Source organism: Myotis nattereri, assembly GCF_964212035.1.
Source record: "Myotis nattereri genome assembly, chromosome: 9".
NCBI lineage: Eukaryota > Metazoa > Chordata > Mammalia > Chiroptera > Vespertilionidae > Myotis > Myotis nattereri.
In genome coordinates, this window is record NC_138084.1 from 6,701,751 (window position 1) to 6,721,627 (window position 19,877).

A 19,877-nucleotide genomic window follows, 5' to 3' on the forward strand; every position below is an offset into this window, starting at 1 on the left:
ATGTCTGTTACAGTGTTTGTTTTGTTTTTCAGCATTTCTTTTTTATTCTTTCTCAAGATTCCCATTTCTTCGCTTATATGATCCTTATCTAATTCTGATGCTTGTTCAGTCTCTTCAAATTGTTTTGTGCCCTTTTACTCTGCCTTGTAATTTTTTTTTGAGAGAGAGAGGAAGGGAGAGAGCGAGAAACAGAAACATTGATGTGAGAGAGAAGCATAGATTGGATGACCAGGGACCAAACTCAAAAAAACCCAGGCATGTGCCCAGGCCAGCAATGGGACCCACCACCTTTGGGTGCACAGGATGGACACTCCAGCCAACAGAGCCACCCTGGCCAGGGCTGCCGCGAAATCTTTCTAGAAAGGCAGATGTGATGTGCTGGGTGAAAGGGACTGTGGTCAACAGGCCTTTACAAATGAAGAGGTGAAGGGTCAGGGCAAGGCAGTGCTCTGTGGTCCTGCTCCTGGTGAGCCTGAGCCCGAGCCTCTCTGACTTCCCCCTTCGGTGGGACAGGATGGCTAGAGTGGCCTGGAGTTCCCTCTGTCCCTTACCCCACGTGGAAGGCTAAAGGGGCTGAAGCCCAGCCAGCATGGCTCAGTGGCTGAGCGTCAACCTGTGGGCCAGGAGGTCATGGCTTGATTCCTGGTCAGGGCATGTGCCTGGGTTGCAGGCTTGGTCCCCAGTGTGGGGTGTGCAGGGGGCAGCCGATCAATGATTCTCATCATTGATGTTTCTATTCCTCTCTCCCTCTCCTTAACTCTCTCTCTGAAATCAATGAAAACATATTTTTAAAAAAAAAACTATTTTAAAAATAATCCTATATAATAAAAGGCTAATATGCAAATGGACTCAAGGACAGAACGAACAGTCGCTATGATATGCACTGAGCACCAGAGGGCAGATGCTCAACCCAGGAGCTGCCCCCTGGTGGTCAGTGCACTCCCACATGGGGAGCACCACTCAGCCAGAAGCCGGGCTCACAGCTGGAGGTGGTGGGAGCCTCTCCCACCTCTGGGGCAGTTGGACATCACCCAAGGGCTCCTGGACTACGGGAGGCCGGGCTGAGGGACCCCCAAGTGCACAAATTTCGTGCACTGAACCTCTAGTAATAATAATAAAAAGAGGGACTGATAACTTCTAAGCTCCTCACTGGAAGCCAAGTGTATCTCTTGATAACATACTCCTGAGTTGGCAGCTGTCTTCCTACCCTGTGATGTCATCCTTTGTGCATTGACACCCAGGAGCTGGGTTGGCACTGTCGGCTGAGACCTGTTCTCCTGCCGAATCTGAACACTTTCACAGAACAGCAGCATCAGACTCACCTTCTGTGACCATAACGGACTGACAAAAACAAGACCGTCAAGACCATTCCAAACACATGGCTGAACACAGACAAAGGTGGGCATTGTCCAGACCACAAAAGTGACCTAATGTTCCTCTGCCCCGTCTAGTGTGAGTGACAGGCTTCTAACAGCACCCAAGCCAGAGCAAAGCCCTCTCCTTAAACCTTTCTCCAGATCTCCTCTCACTGGCAGCCTCACAGTTCCCCAGGGTCTCACCCGCTGGGTGGGTGAGTGACGGGCAGCGGTCCTGCGTCGTAGGCGGGGCAGTGGCCCTTGGGCTGCAGGGGGACCACAGCGCTGTGTCTATCAGAACATTTCCTCTTTGGCAGGAGAGAACTCCCACCTTCAGCAGGACTCGGAATTCCCCGAGGATTGTCTGCGTGCAAAAAGCAGAGAATCGTTTCTCTACGTCCCATCTCTCAGTTTTCCTTCAGATCGTCCGGAGGCCGTGAACAGCTTCAGCGATGAAGAACCCGACTGCCACTGCCCGAGGAAGGCCCCACCCCGAGGGCACTCTGGACCAAAGGAGGAGCGAAGGTTCTTCTGACGATGCTGAGGATGCCTTCGATGGTGCGGACCTGGGAGACTCTGAAGAGACATCTGAACTGCGTACAAACTCTTCCTCGGGCACCCCCTTTTCCGCAGTCAAGTGCAATGATAGCGGAGCCATAGCGAAGCCCCAGCTGCCACCGAGACAGGATCCAACTGTGCCAGCGAGACTGGCCTAGATGGGAGCCTCCAGGGAGGATTCTCAGGCAGATCCTTGCAGGCAGGTGACTGGGTTGTAGGCGGGTGTCTGCGATTACACCTGCTGCCAGGAACATAGGCCAGGTCCTGACGCGATAGGAAAGTGGAATTGAAAGGTGCCAGGGCACATCCAAAAGCAGAGCCAGCCTGGCATCTTGCCGCTGCCTGTTGCAAAGCTGTCTGTCGCCTCATTGTGAAATCTGGTGCCGCCCTCCTTTGTTAACCAGCAGGCTAACAGGGAAGGAGGTCTTCCCGGGGGGCACCCCCTGGAGGGACAGCACGCTGGCGCCTCACCCGGCCAGTGGGTCATACCACGTGACCCTTCCCGGGCCTGCCTGTCGTGGCAAGTCTGCCTGTGAAGCTGACAGCTTTTGGACCTGCGCCTGCCTGAGCGGATAGGCCCCCCGGTGGGGCGTCTGGACAGAGGAGCCTGTGGCCCTCACTACAGCAGCAGCGCCCACTGCCCTATGACTGCAGGACCCGGAATCTGCCAAAGACAGCTTGGTCTCTGGCTTAGGTGGGTTTGCAGCACGTGGGGGGCGGCGGGCTGCGCGGGCTTCATTCAACGGCATCACAGACTACAGGTTTAATCGCCTTCCGTAGAGCTGGGCCCCAAAGGACGCAGCCAATTGGCTAGGCCAGGGCGGGGGGACTCCCTGTAGGTCCGGAAGGTCAATAGTGGAGCTTCATTGAGAGCTTCCCCCAGCTGCCCAAACGCTCTTGGTTGCTGGCACCCTTAGTGTCCCAGTCACTTTTCATGGTGCTTCCAAGACCAAAAGAAATATCCAACAGTTCTACTTAGGAACTACTTTAGGTCTAAATAACTTATAAGTATGTACATGTTAATAACTTATTAGTCACGTAGAAAGTAGAATTCACATCATTAGAAAGAAAGCATAGTGCTTTTATATCATTCTTTTAATAATCACCAGTACTTACTGATCGGCCGTGAGCCCTGGCCAGCCCCTCAGATCTCAACATCAGCCCGCTCACCCCAGCATCATTTCCTGTTCCTTGGTGATTTTCACTTTTTATCCTCAAAACTACAGGAAATCCAGTGTCTCAAAGGCACGGCATGAAAGGCATGTGGAGTGGCCTAATGTTGAAACTGGGAACCACCTGGACCTCGGAACTTGCTCAGAAAAGTATGGGACCATTGCTTCCCTCTAAAATGTAGAAAATAGAGACTATCCCGGGCGCCTTGTGAGTGTCCGACAGGCGGGGACCTCGGAGCCACCTGCTCAGGGGTTCCACACCTGCTTTTCACAGATACACTTTGCAGAGAAGGAACCTGCGCTGCCACAGGCAGACCCCTGGCCTGCAGTCACAAGCCTGGCTCCAGCGCCCCCTGGAGGCCGAGAGAACAAAACTCAAGCGAGGGCAGTGGAGGCGAGGAGGGTAGGACTAGGCGGCCTGAGGCTGCTAGAGTGGGTGTGGACAGGGCCTGGCCTTCGGAGGGTGGAGGGGGACGTGGCGCAGGAGGAATGGTGCGGCCCCAGCAGAGGAACGGTTGGGGTGCAGTTGGGGACTCCATGACCCCACTGTGGCCCCCTTGCCAGTCCTCACCAGGCGTTTAAAGCCTGCAGAGTGGGGTCTCAGTTGCCGCTCCCATAAGGGGCAGGTAGAGAAAGTGGCCCCTCAGGCTGTAGGGGGTCTGAATGTCTCATGGGCATGGAGGCTGAAGCCGGTAGAGGGCAGTGGCCACGTGTCCCTGGGCTCGGACAACCATACCGCTGGCCCTCACTGGGCCTAGGGTGACCCTGACGCGGCTTAGTAGTGGACCCTACCCCCCAGGAGCCTCTTGGGGAGCTGTGGGCAGCAATGCCCCAAAAGATGAAAAAAGGATGGGGTGGGGGGGTGCTGAGAAGACTACCGGAGGGGGCAGTGGGACCTGTGTCTCTGGAATCTGTCCCATCCTCTAGCCGCCAGTCTCTGCCCAGGTCCCCGCTGCTTTCTCCTGGGCGGTGGGGGTGAGCCTGGCAAAACCCCGCGGCTTCCCGGAGGGCGGGACTCCCTGGAGGGGCCAACCTGGTGGGCGGGGCCTGGAGGGGTCAACCTGGTGGGCGGGGCCTAGAGGGGCCAACCTGGTGGGCGGGGCCTAGAGGGGCCAACCTGGTGGGCGGGGCCTAGAGGGCCAACCTGGTGGGGGGGGCCTGGAGGGGCCAACCTGGTGGGCGGGGCCTGGAGGGGTCAACCTGGCGGGCGGGGCCTAGAGGGGCCAACCTGGCGGGCGGGGCCTAGAGGGGCCAACCTGGTGGGCGGGGCCTAGAGGGGCCAACCTGGTGGGCGGGGCCTAGAGGGCCAACCTGGGGGGGGGCCTGGAGGGGCCAACCTGGTGGGCGGGGCCTGGAGGGGCCAACCTGGTGGGCGGGGCCTGGAGGGGCCAACCTGGTGGGCGGGGCCTAGAGGGGCCAACCTGGTGGGCGGGGCCTAGGAGACCTTCCCCACCTGGGGGAAGTCAAACCCTCGGACCACAGTGCCCCAGAAGCTGGGTCAGCCACTCACACCCTGGGAGCTCTACACTCCCCCACGGCCTGAGACTTCCGGTCAGGACAATACAAAATCTCTTTATTGCTCATGTTGTAGAAAAAGTCGTGCCTCTTGGTGGGCCACGGGGATAGGATGAGCAAAGCGCAGACAGGCTCCACCCAGGCCTGTAGCTGAGAACTGGGGTAGGACAGGGGAGAAGGGGAGCGGCGAGGGGACCCCGGCCCTGCTCTGGGGCTGGGGCTGGGGCACGTGCTGGGAGGCGGCCGGCCTGGGGAGTGGGTCATGGCGAGCGGCCCCTCAAGGGGTGCGGTCGGCTGGCCCCACCCCACCCAGGAGGAGGCTGAGGAGCCGAGCCCAAGCTCAAGTGGTCCCGGTTCTGGGAGGGGGTATTTCCAACATTGGGAGGGGGGCTGGAGTCCTTCCTGAAGATAGCGCAGGAATCAGAGCCCCTCCCCCCCCCCAAAAAAAACGCGATCAACCGAGGCCGGGGGGAGGCTGTGCCCCTCACTGCTCCTCTGGCCCGTCGCCTCCCTGCGCCTGTTCGTAGGGGCAGGGCCGGCGGCAGAAGCCGGCTGGTTCGGGGCCGGGCCCCGCGGGCAGCGGCTCCTCCTCCGCGCCGTCCCCCCGGCCTCCGCCGCCGCCGCCGCCACCGCCGCCGCCGCGCTCGCCCTCCGCGTCGCTCTCATCGGAATTGTCCTCCTCCAGGTAGCGGTAGCCGCGCACCTTGTGCTGGGGCCGCGGGATGCGGGGCTGGCGCGGGGCCACGCCCCGCCGCAGCTTCTGCTCCATCGCCAAGTAGGAGAGCGTGGCCACCACCAGCGTCAGCAGCAGCACCGCCAGCTTAGCCTGGGCGCACAGGGGAGGGGAAGGGGTGCTGGGGGGTGCTGGGGACTCCCGGGCGGCGCCCCGCCTCCCTGCCCAGTCCCTCGCCCGCCCGGATAGGCACATGCCCACCGCTTTCCTGAGCACCCACCCTCCTGCCAGCAGGACTCAGATCCCAGCTGCTCTTTACAGGCCTGGCCCCCCTTTGCCAGGGCTTAGGTCACTCTGTCCCTTGCACGCCGGGACCACAAGTAACGCTTGTCAGACGGTTTTGACTGTAAGCCACAGTCAGAAAGAATTCTGCATCATAACTCAGTACCTACAGGCTTGCATACATACTCCCCGCCACTTTCTATTCTGTTTCATGTTTTAAAATACTGGTCAGGCCCTAGCCGGTTTGGCTCAATGGATAGAGCCTCAGCCTGCGGACAGAAGGGTCCCAGGTTCAATTTCGGTCAAGGGCACATGCCCGGTTGCCAGCTCCATCTCCAGTGTGCGGCGTGCAGGAGGCCGCCAATCAATGATTCTCTCTCATCATGGATGTTCCTATCTCTCTCTCCCTCTCCCTTCCTCTCTGAAACCAATAAAAATATTAAACAAACAAACAAAAAAATACTGGTCAGGAAGGACCTGCTAAACCGACCCATCCGGTGAGTGGGAGCAGGGTTCTCATGGCCAGAAAGGGAGACGCACCTTCAGCATCCCTCTCAGAGCCCGACACCTGGTGAACAGGTTACTCAGAGACACACAAGGCAGCGGGGATGCCCCACAGGCAAAGAGCAAACTGTGAACCCCTCTGCCAGGGGTAAAGTGAGGCCCTCAGGAGGTGAGGCAGCACGTGAAGGCTGGGTTTGGGGCCAACCCTTGGTGAGTGGTGCCCTTCCGGGGCTACGAGGCCAGGGTGGGCACTCGGAAGGGATCTGTTGCCTGAGCTGGGGGATGGTGGGTGCCGAATGCCCCAGAGGCCCTCCCCCAGCCCACTCAGCCTCACCTTCATGGGCAGGCTGGAGCCCAGGTACACAACGAAGATGGCCACTGCCTGCCACCAGTGGTAGATGGTGAAGATGAAGTCCTGCCTCTCTTTGTCCTCGTACAGGATGCCCAGCAGTGCTGTGGCCGACAGGGCAGGGCAGGGAGGGGAGCAGTGTCACCCAGGGCCCAGGGCCCTGGTCACCCACCAGAGACCCTCCTAGGCGGTGCGGGGTCCAAGCCCGAGGCCTGGAAAGCCTAGAAAGCTGTAGACCGGTCCTGGCCTGCCCCCTAGTGGATATGCTGGTTACTACACTTCCCGGGCAGCTGAGCCGCGTAAGGAGATGAGATGGGATGCAGGTGGGGCACTCGGCACTTGAAAAGTGGAAACGTTTGTGCGCAATCACATCCCATCCCCTTTCAGACCCCAGCCGTTCAAAGCCAGGCCTGCCAGGACTGCTTCTCCTCCTCACCCCTGGCTCAGAGAAGGCAACCTGCTTGCAGCAATCAGCTTTCTATAAATTAAACCTGAAGCTGGGGGATTTGAACCTATTTCCGTAAGAATCCTCCCGGGGTGGGCAGGAGAACTGGACAGGGAGTCAGGGACTCAGATTCTATGCTCAGGCCGGTAAAGTGAGAGAGTTGTACAGAGATGTGGATTCAGACGCTGGCTCTATGGGTGACTTAGAGAAGTCAGCTCTCCAGGGCCACTTTTCCCATCTGGAAAATGAGACCAGGCATCTATGTTATACTTATGCTGGGAGACTTTGATGTGAGGAAGCTCACGCAGCACCTGGCAAATCGTACTCTCACCTGCCACTTGGACATGAACACCCCCACTGTAAGCCCTGCAGGGTGACTGTACCCCATGGGGCTGCTGTGAAGGAACGTGGAGTCCCAGGGTCCACAAAGAGGGGACAGGAAGCAGAGCTGTCGGTACCAGGCCCAAGTCCAGCCATAACATGGGTCCAAGGTACCCAGGCTGGATGCTGCCCAAAGCTGGCTGCCCCTGAGCAAAACAGCCAAGAGAGCGTGGTCCAGGGCGTGGGGCTCCACCCCCTGACACTCTCACACTCTCTCTCTCTCTCTCTCTCTCTCTCTCTCTCTCTCTCTCCTCTCTCTCTCTCTCTCTCTCTCTGATGGTAAGTGCTGGGGTCACCTGAGCAGAACGCATGACCTCCACAATGCCACACCCCCAGGGGCAACGTTCAAAACAGTTAACAGCACGGCCCATTGGAACAGATGCCAATGTGGAGGGCCTCAGCGGCTGAGCTGTGTGTGCCCACTGCATGTCATGGCATATGCCCACCTGAGGGCAGAGATCATCACAGAGCTGAACTCTGTCCACTGCCTCCTTTCTGCAAACAGGGCCCCGCTTCCCGGTGCCTCGACCCCTGCAGCCCAGACTTGGGGCCTGGACTCTGCAGACCAGCACTGGGCGCCATCGGGCTCCCAGGTCCTCTCTGTAAAGGCCATGCCTACATCTACACCTGGGGTGTGGCAGGGCCGCCCACACTTCCCCTGCTCCTAGGGCACAGACACGGAACCTGCTCCCAGTGTCATGAAAACGCTGACCAATGGGCGCTGTCCCTGGTATGAAAGCTGAGTGTACCCACGATGTTTTTCACACTGCCCTTCAGAGGTTTCCACAGAGCCCATCCTACCCCAAGTAGCCATAGATGTCACACTACCCCTCATGTCCACAGGGCCCCATGCCCACCCTGGGGTAGCCACTGGATGTCCATGGCATAGGACGCCCACACCAGCCCCCGGGGTGCCCACAATTCTCCCCACCCGTCCCTACGATGTCCACAGAACTTCTTTCCACCCCTGTAATGGCCACAGGGATTCACCGTTACCTCTGCCATGTATACAGGACCCCATGACAGACCTCCCGTGTGTCTATGGGACCCCATGTCTGGCCCTGGGATGTATGTGCTACCCCCAACTGCCCCAAGGTAGCCGCAGGGGTTACCCAGCCATCCCAGTGCCCATGGCTATACTCACTGGAGAGCCCGGTCTTGTTGAGGCCACTGCCCACACCCCAGAGGATGGCTGCCACATAGAGGATCCAGATGTGTTGCAGGACCCGAGGTTTGGGGGCCCAGAAAAAGAGGCTGATGGTGAGCAGCAGGTGCAGTCCGGCCCCAGACAGCAGAGGCACCTGGCGCGGCAGCCACAGCCCCAGCAGGCCCAGGAGTGAGGAGGCGGAGGCGCCCAGGCTATAAGCCACGAGGAGGTAGGCCAGGCGTTCCAGCCCCACGGAGCACACGCCATAGCCCTGGGGGGGAGGGAGGGGCGGGGGCGGTGAACGTGTGAGGTCAACTGGTCAAGGCTCTCACCCTCCCCACATGAGGTGTCCACCCTGCCCTCTCTGGGCCACCCTGGGGCTAACTCCCTCCAAGGCTCGAGGCTCTTAGGAAGGTGGGGGGGCGGGGAGCAGAGAAAATGCTTGGGCATTGTTCCCAGGCACCAAGGCTGCACCCCACAAGGAACCAAACACTTTATGGGTGTTATCCTATCGCAATCATGTAACCCCTCCGGGAGCAGGAGCGAAGGTCATTACTAGACTTACTTCTCAGAGGAGGAGACAGGCGCAGAGAGGTTAAAATAATTTGTCCAAGATTGAGGGGAAGTAAAGGAAGGGAAGAGGGAGGGGAATATTGGGACATATTTGTACATACTTAGACCTATATTCAAAACTTAGTCGCTGTTTATCCGAGGTTCGAACGGAACCACACAGACTGTATTCCACCGCCATCTACGCGGGCTGTACCTACCAGCGCGAGGCCCGTGCAGGCAAAGAGCACCTCGAAGCCGCTGTAGATGAAGAAGGGCACGAGGTGGCGCAAGCGGAAGTCGCGCACGTGCTTGAAGGGCAGCTGGAAGATGTTGCCCCAGCCCACGCTGCGCAGGTCGATCTCCTCCGTGGGCCGGTAGGCGGCCCCGCACAAGCCCAGCACCTGCGGACCCGACCCGCGCCGTGAGGGGGCGGGCAGCCAGGAAAGGCCCCGCCCCCAGACACACGCCCCGCCCCTCAGCACAAGGCCCCGCCCCTAGACACACCCACAGGCCTCCCGTCGCGTCCCCGCCCAGCTCACACCGAGCCACGCCCCCAACGCCTCAATTCTGCCCCCAGTGCAGCCCCCGGGTTGCAGCCACACCTTCCACCCCCAGCCCAGCCCAGGCCAGTCCCCTCCAACCCAGTCTCCACCTCAACCCCAGACCAAGTCTGTACCCCTCCAACTCCAGTCTCAGTCCACAGGCATCTTCCTGCCCGACTGCCCCAAGGCTCAGCGAGGCGACTCCCCCGGACTCAGCCCTGGCTCCCCACGCAGACCACGCCTCCAGGCCGCAGCCTGCCCAGGAGCCAGCCCCCGCCCAGACGGCACCCTTATGCGCCCAGACGTCAGTGACTCCGCCCCATCCCCCCCCCCCCCCCCCCCCCGCCGTCCTGGGCCGCACCAGCAGCATGGCCACGAAGGCCACGGCCATGAGCACGCTCTCCACCACAATGAGGTTTCGGCTCCGCGGCAGCGACTTGAGGACCGTCTTGTTGAAGCCGCTGAGGATGCCCTGGCTGTTGGTACCTGCGAAGCGATGGTGCGAGCACTGTGAGGCAGGAAGTAGGGTATCCTCTCAACTCAATCACAGAGAAATGCAGCCAGGCCGGTGGGCGGGAGGGGAGCTAAGGGGACGGGCGGGTGGGCGGGAGCGGGGGGTTAAAGGGGACGGGCCAGGGCAACGCATGCAAAGGCAGGGTTCCTTGGAGGGCAGTTTGGATGTGAGGGTCACTAGGGCTGAACACACTCCAAGGAAAGGAACACCTTCCTCCATTCCCCTTCCCACCCCATCCCCCTTCCCATCCTATTGCACAGAGGCTAGGGTTGGGGGTCCGGCGCCAGTGCATCCCCACATCTATACATTCACCTTGCACTGATTGAGCTCTGAGGATAGGACTTGACCCCAAGAGAGATCCCATAGGCAGCTTGATCCCAGATGGCACCTCCCCCAGGCAGCCTTCCCTGATACATCCCCCTCCCCCACCCACTCCCCCCTTGCTGGGTCAGATTAAATACATATTTTAACAGGGCCTTGGACCCCGGAATTACAGCCCTGAACCCTGTGAGAGAGAGCATCCTCTGCCCTGGAGGGCCCAGTGTCTGCAGGATAACTCAATGGGGGAGGTGAGCAGGGCTTGGGGGCCCCATCCCCACGAGGACTAACCGCAGCTGTGCACATTGCTCAGAGTGTGGTTCAGGTCATACAGGTAGTGATTCAGGAAGTAGATCATGGGCAGTTGGGCGCAGGCGAAGCTCAGCTGTGGGCAGGAGGCACAGGCATGATCTGGGAGGGGTCTTGGGGGGACAGGAGCCCTCCCACCTCTGGGTAGAGGGAGATAGTCCAATGCCAGAGGCCTTCCCCCTGGTCAACACTGTGGACAGCCAGGGAATGAGGTTTTAATCACTTGGGGTAAGCAAGCAGGGGGACTAGAAGGCTGACAAGCCTGGAATGGGTTCCAGTGTGTGGGCTCTCGGGCTAGAATACCCCCCAGGGCCCCGTGTGTGGCACTCACATGGAAGAAGCTATAGAAGATGGTTTGGAAGACTAGGAGGTAGGGCGCGTGGGAGCCCCGCGGCGGGCGCTGCTGCGGGCCCTGCTCGTCCCGCTCCTTGTAGTGGGAGTACTCGTAGTACTTCTGGGCCATCCTGGACCACAAAGGAGAAGGCTTTCCCCAGCCCAACCTCTGCCAGACACCTCTGCTTCCTGCACCCAGAGCTGTGGGCTGGCCAGCCCCCGCATCTTATGGATGGGGGAACTGAGGCCCAGGGGGCGGAAGGGCCAATCCCAGGTCCTCTGGCCACGGTTGGCAATGCAGCAGAGGTCAGCCAGGTCCCCAGCTTCCCACCCTGTTGTCCACCAGGCTCACCTGGTGATGTAGTTGCCCATGGAGGCCCAAAGAGGCACGATGGCCATGCCCAGGGCCACGGCGGAGGGCACAAGTGTGTAGTAGCGTTCCCAGTAGTTGGTGGAGACGAAGAGGGCATAGATGCCCACGCCCAGGAACATCATCCACTTGGTGCCAAAAAACCTACGGGCATTGAGAGAGATGCTGGTATCACGGGCTGATGGGGACTGCCAGGGCCGATACCGGAGTGCCCACAACTCTCCGTTCATGAGGCTGTGTGAGGTGGGGAGACACCCCTGGCCTTGGAATCAAGGACTCCCTCGTGTGAGTCCTGGGCTGACTCACCAACCCCCTTTTCCTCACTCATGTGCTGGGACTGCAGGGCCCAGGCACATGGCCAAGGGCCTGGACCCAGCCTGGCTCAAGGAAACGGAGGAGCAGAGACAGGGGGAGGCTCCAGTGCCGGCCAGCACCTTCGTATCCCTTCCTCCCGGCCGCTGCTCCGGCCGGCCGTGCGGTCATCAGGAAGGCTCCTCCTCAGTGGCTCTGAGACAATGTCACACGGGTTCGAAGGGGCTTGACAAGCAACAGCTAAGGGCCTATTCAGGGCATGGAGGCTGCCCAGGCTGAAAACCGCCCCTGAGATCTTTGTTTGTTGAGTGTGTGTGCTCACTAGTTCCCTTTGGTTTCCAGGCAGCTCAAAGTGAAGAGACCCTGTTTTTCCGATACAATTACTTTCTCTTCTAGTACAGGGCCCTGGTTCACACAGCCAGTGGGAAATCAGCCTGGTAGTTTGGGCAAGGAGCAAACCTTCCGTCTGCCACGGGCTGCCTGTGGGACTTGGGCAAGCTGTCCAATCTCTTGGCTTCTCCGTGTCTAAGCTTAGAGCATCTACCTCAAATGGTAAGGAATGAGGTAACATTTATAAAAGCGCCCAGCACATGGGAAATGAGATGAGCTGGCAGCTGTTCTTAATAGTGATGGGTTTCCAGAGCCATATAGCCTTTCATAAGCTGGTGACCTTAAGTAAGGGCCCTACTGGGAATTTATCCTGGAAACTTTCTTTTTTCATCTTATGCAGAAAACAGCTACAAAGCACAAAGTGAATGTGCAAAAAAGGAGAGGGTACCCTACCGGCGTGGCTCAATGGTTGAGCATCAACCTATGATCCAGGAGGTCATGGTTCAATTCCTGGCCAGGGCACATGTCTGGGTTATGGGCTTGGTCCCCAGTAGGGGGCATACAAGTAACAGCCAAGCAATGATTCTCATCATTGATGTTTCTATCTCTCTCTCCCTTTCCCTTCCACTCTGAGATCAATATATATATATTAGCCCTAACTGGTTTGGCTTAGTGGATAGAGCATTGGCCTGCAGACTGAAGGGTCCCAGGTTAGATTCCAGACAAGGGCATGTACCTTGGTTGCGGGCACATCACCAATTGGGGGTGTGCAGGAGGCAGCTGATCGATGTTTCTCTCATCAATGTTTCTTTTCTTTTTTTAAAAATGTATTTTATTGATTTTTTACAGAGAGGAAAGGAGAGGGATAGAGAGTTAGAAACATCGATATATATATATATATATATATATATATATATATATATATATATTATTTTTTTTAAAGGAGAGGGTGCTGCAAGGTACAACTCTAAGCCAAGCTGGATGTCCACAACTCTGCAGACAATGCTATCATGGCAAAGTGCCCCCTGGGAAGCAGGGGGCAGGCCAAGATGTGTGCAGTGAAAAGAAAGAAAGCAAAGCTGATGAATTTCAGAGGGAAGGTGGGGTGGGGGTAGCAGAGTGGAGGGTGGGGGAGGGACAGTAACAGGGAACTTACATGCCTATATGCATAGCCCATGGACACAGACCACAGTGTGGTGAAGGCCGTGGAGGGGCGGATGGGGAGAAGGGAGTCAATGGGGGAAAAACAGCAACTTAAAAAGGAAGGAACGTCTGTAATACTTTCAACAATAAAGATAAATTTAAAAATAAAATAATGAGGAATGAAGAAGAAAAAAAGCAGGAAAGTGAACGTGGCTCCCTGATGCTCTGGCGACAAGGCCATGGATGCCATCCACACACCACACAGGGGGACAACAAAGGCAGCCGGCTTCCTGGAGGGCTTGGGGGTGGATTTTCCCTTTTCTGGTTTCAATTATGACTCTAACGCTGTTTGTGCAATTGTGACAAAGATTCTTTTTTAAGGATAAGGGAACTGAAACCCATCTAATTTGTCCACATCTCTGGCCTGTCTGAGCACAGGCCTACCGCCCGTTGGGTAACGTGTTTGTGGAGGGATTTTTGTAGTGGCCGGAGGCTGGGCCAGATGCCGCCAAGCTCAGTCTAAAGCAGGCCTTCTGGGGCACCTGCCCAGCCACGCCCTTTCCCCCTTTCCGTGAGAAAGGTCCCTCCACACCAGCCACAGCTGATTGGGCCAGGGGTGGGTGCCACAGAGGAAGGGCATGCGGCCAATGCCACATGGGTCGCAGGCAAGCTGAGGGAAGGAGCTGAGTGACTTTCAGTTGCTTGAAACCCAGTGTGTCCTGGGCAAAGCTCTTGTTTCCTCCCCCAAATCCAGGCTTCACCCCTTCTCTCCCGCCCCTCCAGGGAGGCAAGGAGTCTCCCAACTCCCTGACTCCCAAGTCCACCAGGGCAGCCCCTGCAAGATCAGGGTAACAGCCCAGCCCTCTGGGGCCAGCAGTGCGCACCTGATGAGCACAGGTGTGTAGAGGAGGGCCGCGATGGGCGTCACGTTGATGCCGATGAGCATCTTGCTGTCGATGTCGGGCAGCCCCATGTTGCCATACTTCACCTCTCGGTAGGTCTCGTCGTAGTGCAGGATCAGCTGCATCTGCAGGAGACCTAGAGACAGGGGGCTGCAGGGGCGGCCTGGCTGGGGGCAGCCGCGCCGAGCAAGCAGAGGCTGGAACACTTTCACCAAAGGGTCCCCTCATCCTGCGACCCGGCGGGGCCTGGATGGAGGACAGAGCGGGAGCCAGGCTGGGCCACGCGTCCTACCAGCCCTGCAGCGTCAGCGACTTTATTCCCACCCCCCCAACCCCCTTACCCCCGCTCCCAGGTCTCTTGGATCCCCCTCCTTGTCCCCATGTTCCCCTAGGCTCCATGGGGCCCGGAGACACCGCCCCGTCTCGCCCCGCCCCCACGTGGGGAGGGGAGGCCACTGCAGCTGCGAGGCAGCGGACTGGGAAGTGAAAAGAGGAAGGGAGACCGAAGCCCCTAAGGTTTCTCTTTCCCAGACCGGGTCCGGGCGGGAGGGCAGGGAGGTGGGGGTCGCGGAGCCCTGGGGTCCGGCGCCAGTGCCCGGAGGCGGTCCCCGGCCGGCAGGGGCAGGGCAGGGGCAGGGGCAGGGGCAGGGGCAGGGGCGGGGCAGGGGCAGGGCAGGGGCAGGGCAGGGGCAGGGCAGGGGCAGGGCAGGGCAGGTACACACCCAGGTAGACTGCGTAGGTGAGCATGCCGCCCGCGCTGGCCGCCAGCACGTTCTTGAGCACCCCGAGGCGCTTGCGGCGGTAGTAGCGGCGCTCCTCCTCCTCCTCGTTGTAGTTGGGGTACGCGCCCACCAGCTCGTCCAGCTGCGGGGCAGGCACGGCGCTGGCACGGACGGCGCCCGGGCTCCCACCCCACCGCGGCCCGCCCCGGGGCTGCATCCCAGCCCCATCCCGGAGAACCCGGCCCGCCCGGGGCCCCGCGCCCCGCCGCGGTCCCGTCCCCGCTCACCGGGGCCCCGGACCCGTCGGGCAGCCCGAGTCGGTCCTCATCGCCCTGCGGCCCCGCGGCCCCCGCCACCGGGTAGAGTGGCGGCTCGGCCATGGCCTGTCCCCGCCCGAGGACCGGTGGTGGCGGCCCCCGCGTCCCAGCAGCGCCCGGCACTTCCTCCCGGAGGCGGGGACCTGCCCCCGTCCCGCCCGCTTCCTACCCGCGGAGGCGTGGCCCCGGCACAGCTGCGGAGGCGTGTGTGTGTGTGTGTGTGTGTGTGTGTGTGTGTGTGTGTGTGTGTTAGAGGGGAGTGTCTATGTGCGACCAGGACCCAGTCTCAGCATGTGAGATACTGGTTCAAATCCCCACTCAGCCACCTCCTGGCTTGGTGTCTTTGGGAATTAACTCCACTTCTCTGTGCCTCAGTTTCCTCACCTGTAAAACGGGGTGCTGGGCACTACTTCCTAGGGCTATTGCTGGATTGAGTTAAAGCAAAGCTTTAGAAGAGTGCGAGGCCCATGATAAGCTCCCCTCCATGTTACTACGTCATCCCTAGCCCCACCTCCAGGCCCCAAAGTGTGTGTTTGCAGGTCAGCAAAGAGCCCCCATCGCAGCCCCCCCCCCCCCCCAGAGGGCTCCTACCACAGGACAGGGCAGCCTGTGCCACCCCCCGGGCACCTCCAGCTTCCGTTTGGGCACCTGCAAGTGGAAGCTCTGGCAGGGCCACTCGGAGGCCGTGATTGCGGTGGCTGCTGGGCTACAGTGGGGTGACCCCATCACCACCCTGCAGGAGGGGTCAGAGCCCCCACATCCACCCCACTGGGTCCAGGGCTGCAGCCTTACCCGAGGGGACCCTCCATCGCACTGGCTGTTTCCCTGGTTAGAAACACTTGGGGAGATCTTTAAACCATGCATTTCCCAGGGTAGTCTCTTCAACAAATGGTGTTAGAAAAACTGGATAACCACACGTAGGCAAATGAGATTGGACCTCTGTCTTACACCGCTTACAAAAATTAAATCTAAATAGAGTAGATTTAAATGTAAGACCCGAGACCACGAAATTCCTAGAAGAAAATGTAGGGAAGAAGCTCTTTGACACTGGTGTCAATCTCAAAAATAAAACAGCTAGTTATTTTACCAGCAAAATATGTAACGGTTTATTCAGAGGACTTGGAATGGCTGAGGAATTGCAGTTCGGGACATGTTAGCCATGGCAAACCGTAGGTAAGTCTGGAGAAAAAAGGAGGAATGTTACTTGTAGAGAAAAAGGGTCAGTTGGGAGGGGCTGTTATAAACAAGTAGGGGCCCAGTGCATGAATTTGTGCACCTTGGAAGGAACTGTGGGCCACAAGGCTGCAGTGGGCACAGGGGTGGGTCTCAGCCCCTGCTGCAACAGCCCCTGGTCCCCTGTCTGCCAGCAGCCCCGTTCCCGCCACTGCTGCTCCCACACGCTGATGGCGCTGGCCCCGCTCACATCTGCTGATGATGTGGAGTGATTGGCGTTGGTGCCAGTAGCAGGTGCAAGCAGGGCTGGCACCGTCAGTGGGTGCGAGTGGCGGCTGCTGCCCCAATCACCTCTCAGGAGCAGGAGGAGGTGGAGAAGCCCTGAGGGACGATTGGGGCCGGCAGCTGCTGCTCACACCCACTGACAGTGCTGAGTGATCAGGGCCGGCGCTGGGTGCCAGCAGCAGGTGTGAGCGCCAGGTGGCGCCGTGGCACGTAGGAGCAAAGAATTTTCAGTTACCACCAGAGGCTCACCCTGATGACAGCAACTGGCGCCCCACCTTGGTCTGGTGCCCCCACTTACCTGCTCCACCATCCTGCCGCAGCTGACGCCCACCATGTTCCACGCACGCCCCCTGGTGGTCAGTGCAATCATAGTGACCGATTGTTCAGTTGTTCTGGTTGTTCTGCTGTTCGGTCTATTTGCATATTAGCCTTTTATTATACAGGACTAGAGGCCCAGTGCACGAAATTCGTGCACTTGGGGTGGGTTATCCCTCAGCCCAGCCTGTGTCCTCTCCAATCTGGGATCACTCGGGGGATGTCTGACTGTCGGTTTTTCCCCAATCCCTGCGGTATTGGGCCTAAACCAGCAGTAGGACATCCCTCTCACAATCCAGGACTGCTGGCTCCTAAACACTTCTGCCTGCCAGCCTGATCACCCCATAACCGCTCCCCTGCTGGCCTGATTGACACCTAACTGCTCTCCTGCCTACCCATTCGCCCCCAATTGCCCTCCCCTGCAGGCCTGGTCCCCCCCAACTGCCCTCCCCTGCTGGCCATCTTGTGACGACAAGGGGTGGCCATCTTGTAACACAAGGGCATGAGGGTCAATTTGCATATTACCTCTTTATTATATAGGCTGTCCATTGGAAGAAACTGGGAGTTCTAAAGTGTAGTAGCTTTCCATTGGCTGATTCATGGATGTTTCTCATTGGCTAGGTCTGTTGCTAAGCAAGGAGAAAACCTTCCCTCCTCCTACTAGAGTAGCAAGGTAGGCTTCTTTCTGTTGGAGTCTGAAAGATGTGGTGAGTGGTAGTGCATGAGAGCAGGGCTTCCAATTCCGTTTTATTTTTATTTTTTTGTAAATAGAGCAGAATTCTTTGTTTTATTTTATTTTTTAAAATTTTTTCAGAGAGGAAGGGAGAGGGATAGAGAGGTAGACACATCAATCAGCTGCCTCCTGCACACCCCCAACTGGGGATGTGCCCACAACCAAGGTACATGCCCTTGACTGGAATCGAACCTGGGACCCTTCAGTCCGCAGGCTGACGCTCTATCCACTGAGCCAAACCAGTCAGGACCCAGCTCCCTTTTAAATGTTTCCTTTAGTCCTAACCGGTTTGGCTCAGTGGATAGAGCGTCAGCCTGCGGACTGAAGGGTCCCAGGTTCGATTCCAGTCAAGGGCATGTACCTTGGGCACATCCCCAGTTGGGGGTGTGCAGGAGGCAGCTGATCGATGCTTCTCTCTCATCGATGTTTCTAACTCTCTCTCCCTCTTCCTTCCTTTCTGTAAAAAATCAATAAAATATATTTTAAAATAAAATAAATGAGATTTCCTTTATTCCTTTTCACATTGGCCTTGGCAATGATATTTTTGATATGACACCAAAGCACAAATAACAGAAGAAAAAAAACCAACAAGTGGAATCACATCAAATGTAAAAGCTTCTGCCCTGCAAAAGAAGCAATAGAAACACAAAGGCAAGCCCAGCCAGTGTGGCTCAGTGGTTCAGCGTCAACCTATGAACCAGGAGATCTTGGTTCCATTCCCGGTCTGAGCACATGCCTGGGTTCTGGGCTTGACCCCCCAGTAGGGGGCGTACAGGAGGCAGTCAATCAATGATTCTTTCTCATCAATGATGCCTCTATCTTTCCCTCTCCCTTCCTCTCTGAAATCAACAAAAAAATATTTTTAAAAAATACAAAGATGCCCACCTGGCTTGGCTCAGTGGAGAGAGCATCAGCCTGTGGATGGAAGGGTCGCGGGTTCGATTCTGGTCAAGGGCACATACCTCGGTGGCAACCTTGGTTGTGGGCTCCACTCACAGTACTGGCCTGTGTGTCCTGGAGGAAACCAATCAAGTCTCTCACATCCATGTTTCTCTCTCTCTCTGTCTCACCTCCTCCCTTCCACTCTCTCTCTCTCTCTTAAAAAATAAAATAAAAAAGGCAACTCACAGAGTAGGAGAGAATATTTGCAAACCATGTGTCAGATGAGAGGCTAATATCCAAAATTTATAAGTAACTCAAACAACTCAATAAAAAAAAAAAATCACCCAAACAATTCAATTAAAAAATGGGCAGAGGAACTAACCAGACATTTTTTCCAAAGAAGACATCCAAATGGCCAACAGATAATGAAAAGGTGCTCCTCAACATCACTAATCATCAGAGAAATGCAAATCAAACCACAGTGAGATAGACCCACGCCTGTCAGAATGGCCGTCATCAAGTAGACAAGAGGTAACAAGGGCTGGCCTGGGGGTAGAAGAAAGGGGACTGTTGTGCACCTCCTGGGGCTGTAAACTGGCCCAGCCATTTCGGAGAAGAGCTTAGACGACTTTTCTTCCGCTTTTCTGTGGTTTGTCTGTCCGCCAGGCGACTGCTCACCCTGTGCCCCCCATGCAGAGGCTTGTGTCAGGCACTTAGGAGGTGCTCAGTAAGTGTGGGTGGACGGATGGGCGAGTGAAGTGCTGGCAGGTCCCTATCCCAGAAGCCTTGCTGGGAGGGCGGAGAGCTGGGGGTGTGGAGAGCCTGCGTTTGCAGGGGCTTCAGGCTGAGAGCTGGTGGAACCTTCCCAGACCACGCCCACGTGCAGGTATAGGTAAGCAACACAGGTGGACTCATGCCAGTGGCGCCTAGAGGTGGGGCACGTGGAAGAGCGGGCGAGAGGGCAGGACCCGAGGTCCGGGGCAGGGAGGAGGCGGGGATCAGGGATGCAGTGGGTGCTGGGAGGCCAGGCGGCTGGCGGCATGGTCAGAGAATGGACACCTGTGATGACAAAGTCCAGGGCGTGGCCGTGGCGCCGGGTGGGGAGGGGTGAGGAGATACAGGAGGCCACGGGCTGATGTGGGGGCAGCGGACTTTGATGCCCTGGAGGATGCGGTCCTGTAGAATTCATCCGGCGCATGAGTTGCATCCAGGAGGGAAGATGGCTGGGAGAGGGTGGTGTGTCCTCAGGGCGTGGGCTTAATGGAGCAGAGGCTGGGAGGCCGGGTCCATAGGCTCTGCACGAGAGTGAGGAAGACACACACGAAGAATGACCCCTTGCTCCTCCCTGGAGGGCACCCCTCTAAACCCATATTGGAAAGGGGCCCTGGGGCCTGGGTACAGACTAGCATCTCTGATCTGTAAAGGACCCTTCCCTCTCTGCCCA

General features: G+C 57.9%; 1 protein-coding gene across 1 annotated transcript; it reads right to left on the bottom strand.

Annotated features, from left to right (window-relative positions):
• Window positions 1–4,637: 4,637 nt before the first annotated feature.
• UNC93B1 (unc-93 homolog B1, TLR signaling regulator) lies at window positions 4,638–15,176 on the bottom strand. The gene is made up of 11 exons (XM_081099222.1): window positions 15,016–15,176; window positions 14,729–14,870; window positions 13,989–14,142; window positions 11,302–11,463; window positions 10,948–11,080; window positions 10,599–10,692; window positions 9,837–9,961; window positions 9,152–9,334; window positions 8,379–8,652; window positions 6,394–6,512; window positions 4,638–5,426 (listed from the first exon to the last, which is right to left on the bottom strand). The coding sequence occupies exons 1-11, from the start codon at window positions 15,106–15,108 to the stop codon at window positions 5,085–5,087; spliced, it is 1,821 nt and encodes a 606-aa protein (XP_080955348.1). The 5' UTR covers window positions 15,109–15,176; the 3' UTR covers window positions 4,638–5,084.
• Window positions 15,177–19,877: the final 4,701 nt, after the last annotated feature.

Excerpts from the sequence above, each read along its gene's own strand:
- UNC93B1 (XM_081099222.1), bottom strand. The coding sequence starts at position 15,108 with ATGGCCGAGCCGCCACTCTACCCGGTGGCGGGGGCCGCGGGGCCGCAG. Across the intron at positions 9,962-10,598 it reads GAGCAATGTGCACAGCTGCG|GTACCAACAGCCAGGGCATC; the intron begins GTTAGTCCTCGT and ends ATCGCTTCGCAG. Across the intron at positions 9,335-9,836 it reads CCTTCGTGGCCATGCTGCTG|GTGCTGGGCTTGTGCGGGGC; the intron begins GTGCGGCCCAGG and ends TCGGGTCCGCAG.